Source organism: Sitodiplosis mosellana, unplaced genomic scaffold (assembly GCF_009176505.1).
Source record: "Sitodiplosis mosellana isolate CC-2019 unplaced genomic scaffold, AAFC_SMos_1.0 Smas_scaffold_2093, whole genome shotgun sequence".
Taxonomy (NCBI): Eukaryota; Metazoa; Arthropoda; class Insecta; order Diptera; family Cecidomyiidae; genus Sitodiplosis; species Sitodiplosis mosellana.
The window spans coordinates 1-1,324 of record NW_022597335.1 but is presented as its reverse complement, the minus strand read 5'-3'; the positions used below and the strand labels follow the sequence as shown (position 1 = coordinate 1,324).

Here is a 1,324-nt window from a genome sequence, read left to right as displayed (position 1 = left end):
TCAAGTGAATCGCTCAGCAAACTACGAGAACCGAACAAACAATCGTTTGGAAAATGTCAACCAGAAAATCAAGACTGTTGTTGCAAAATACTCACGTCTTTCGAATTTCTTTGGAGATTTGATGACACTCATCGCATCATTCAACATTGAACGAGACTATGCCGCCGCTGAGTGCATTTTGCGAGAATCGTTGGCGGTAGCCAATAACACTGAGTTTGACAAGAAATACTCAAAAATTCTCACGCCATACGCATACAACAAGTACAAAATGCAATCCATGAAAGCTAAACAAATCAAATTCACACGGATCCGTGAGCTGGAGGCTGAATGTATGGAAAATGACGTCACAATCATCGTTAACGACAATGAATGCGAGTGCACCTGCACATTCTTCCGCACAATGAAACTACCATGCGCTCACATCATCGCATTTTTCATGCATCACGATGAATGTCCGTTCAAACCGTCTCTCTGTGCCAACCGATGGAAGCGATCAAATGTTCCTTTTTCCAGTGAGTTTGTGTACTCTGCTTCAAACTCACATCAAATTGTAACAGTACCAAACGAAACTCAACGGCGTCGTGATATGACACCCAACGAAAAGTTCCATTACGCAGAAGTGGAAACGAAAAAAGTGTGCGAAATTCTGTCAGAAAAATCGCAAGCAGATTACGATCTTTGCTTACTCAAACTGAAGGAATTGCGAGTTTGTGTCGAAAAAAATCAAATCCCAAACATTCAAAGTCCAGGTAAGTTAAAACAATATGAACTATTCAATTGAATTCTAAATTCATTTTTTTTATTCAAGAAGTCCAAATTAAATGCAAATTAAATAATCTTTACGTAAATGTTTCGTTTTCAGCGTCACAAGTTCATGCATCAACACAAACACAAATTCTCCGGCCATTGAAACGAGCTGCTGATGCAAGCAAATCGAACGAAAAAGAAGCAACATTGGGCGAAGCCACTGTTCCACACGCATCCACATCAAATCAAGGCTACGAGCTCAGATCTTGTGAGTGTTTATGAGAATAAATTTTAATTTATGAACAGAAGTATCGTTTTACAAATAAACAATATCACTAATTGATTTCATTTTCAGTGAATCGTTCAGCACAACAGCCACCAACACAGTCAGTAGCACAGCGAGTTAAAGGTCGACGAACAACGATTTCATTCTTCAATTCAGTAGATTCATCGGGCCGCAATTGTCTTTCTCAGGAAGCGATAGACGAATTGGAAAGTATTGAGCTACCTACCAAAATGCAACGACGAAAATAGGAGAAAATTCTATGTCGATCGATAAATTGTCGTTTTTGGATTT

At 39.0% G+C, this 1,324-nt stretch overlaps 1 protein-coding gene across 1 annotated transcript; it reads left to right on the top strand.

Moving 5' to 3' along the window:
- The first annotated feature begins 222 nt into the window (after positions 1-222).
- LOC129571354 (uncharacterized) lies at positions 223-1,318 on the top strand. The gene is made up of 3 exons (XM_055451146.1): positions 223-749; positions 863-1,015; positions 1,103-1,318. The coding sequence occupies exons 1-3, from the start codon at positions 269-271 to the stop codon at positions 1,279-1,281; spliced, it is 813 nt and encodes a 270-aa protein (XP_055307121.1). The 5' UTR covers positions 223-268; the 3' UTR covers positions 1,282-1,318.
- Positions 1,319-1,324: the final 6 nt, after the last annotated feature.

Bases quoted from the DNA above. Each gene is read 5' to 3' on its own strand.
- LOC129571354 (XM_055451146.1), top strand. From the start codon at position 269: ATGCAATCCATGAAAGCTAAACAAATCAAATTCACACGGATCCGTGAG. The intron at 750-862 runs GTAAGTTAAAAC...TTTCGTTTTCAG, and splicing joins CCCAAACATTCAAAGTCCAG to CGTCACAAGTTCATGCATCA. The intron at 1,016-1,102 runs GTGAGTGTTTAT...TTTCATTTTCAG, and splicing joins AGGCTACGAGCTCAGATCTT to TGAATCGTTCAGCACAACAG.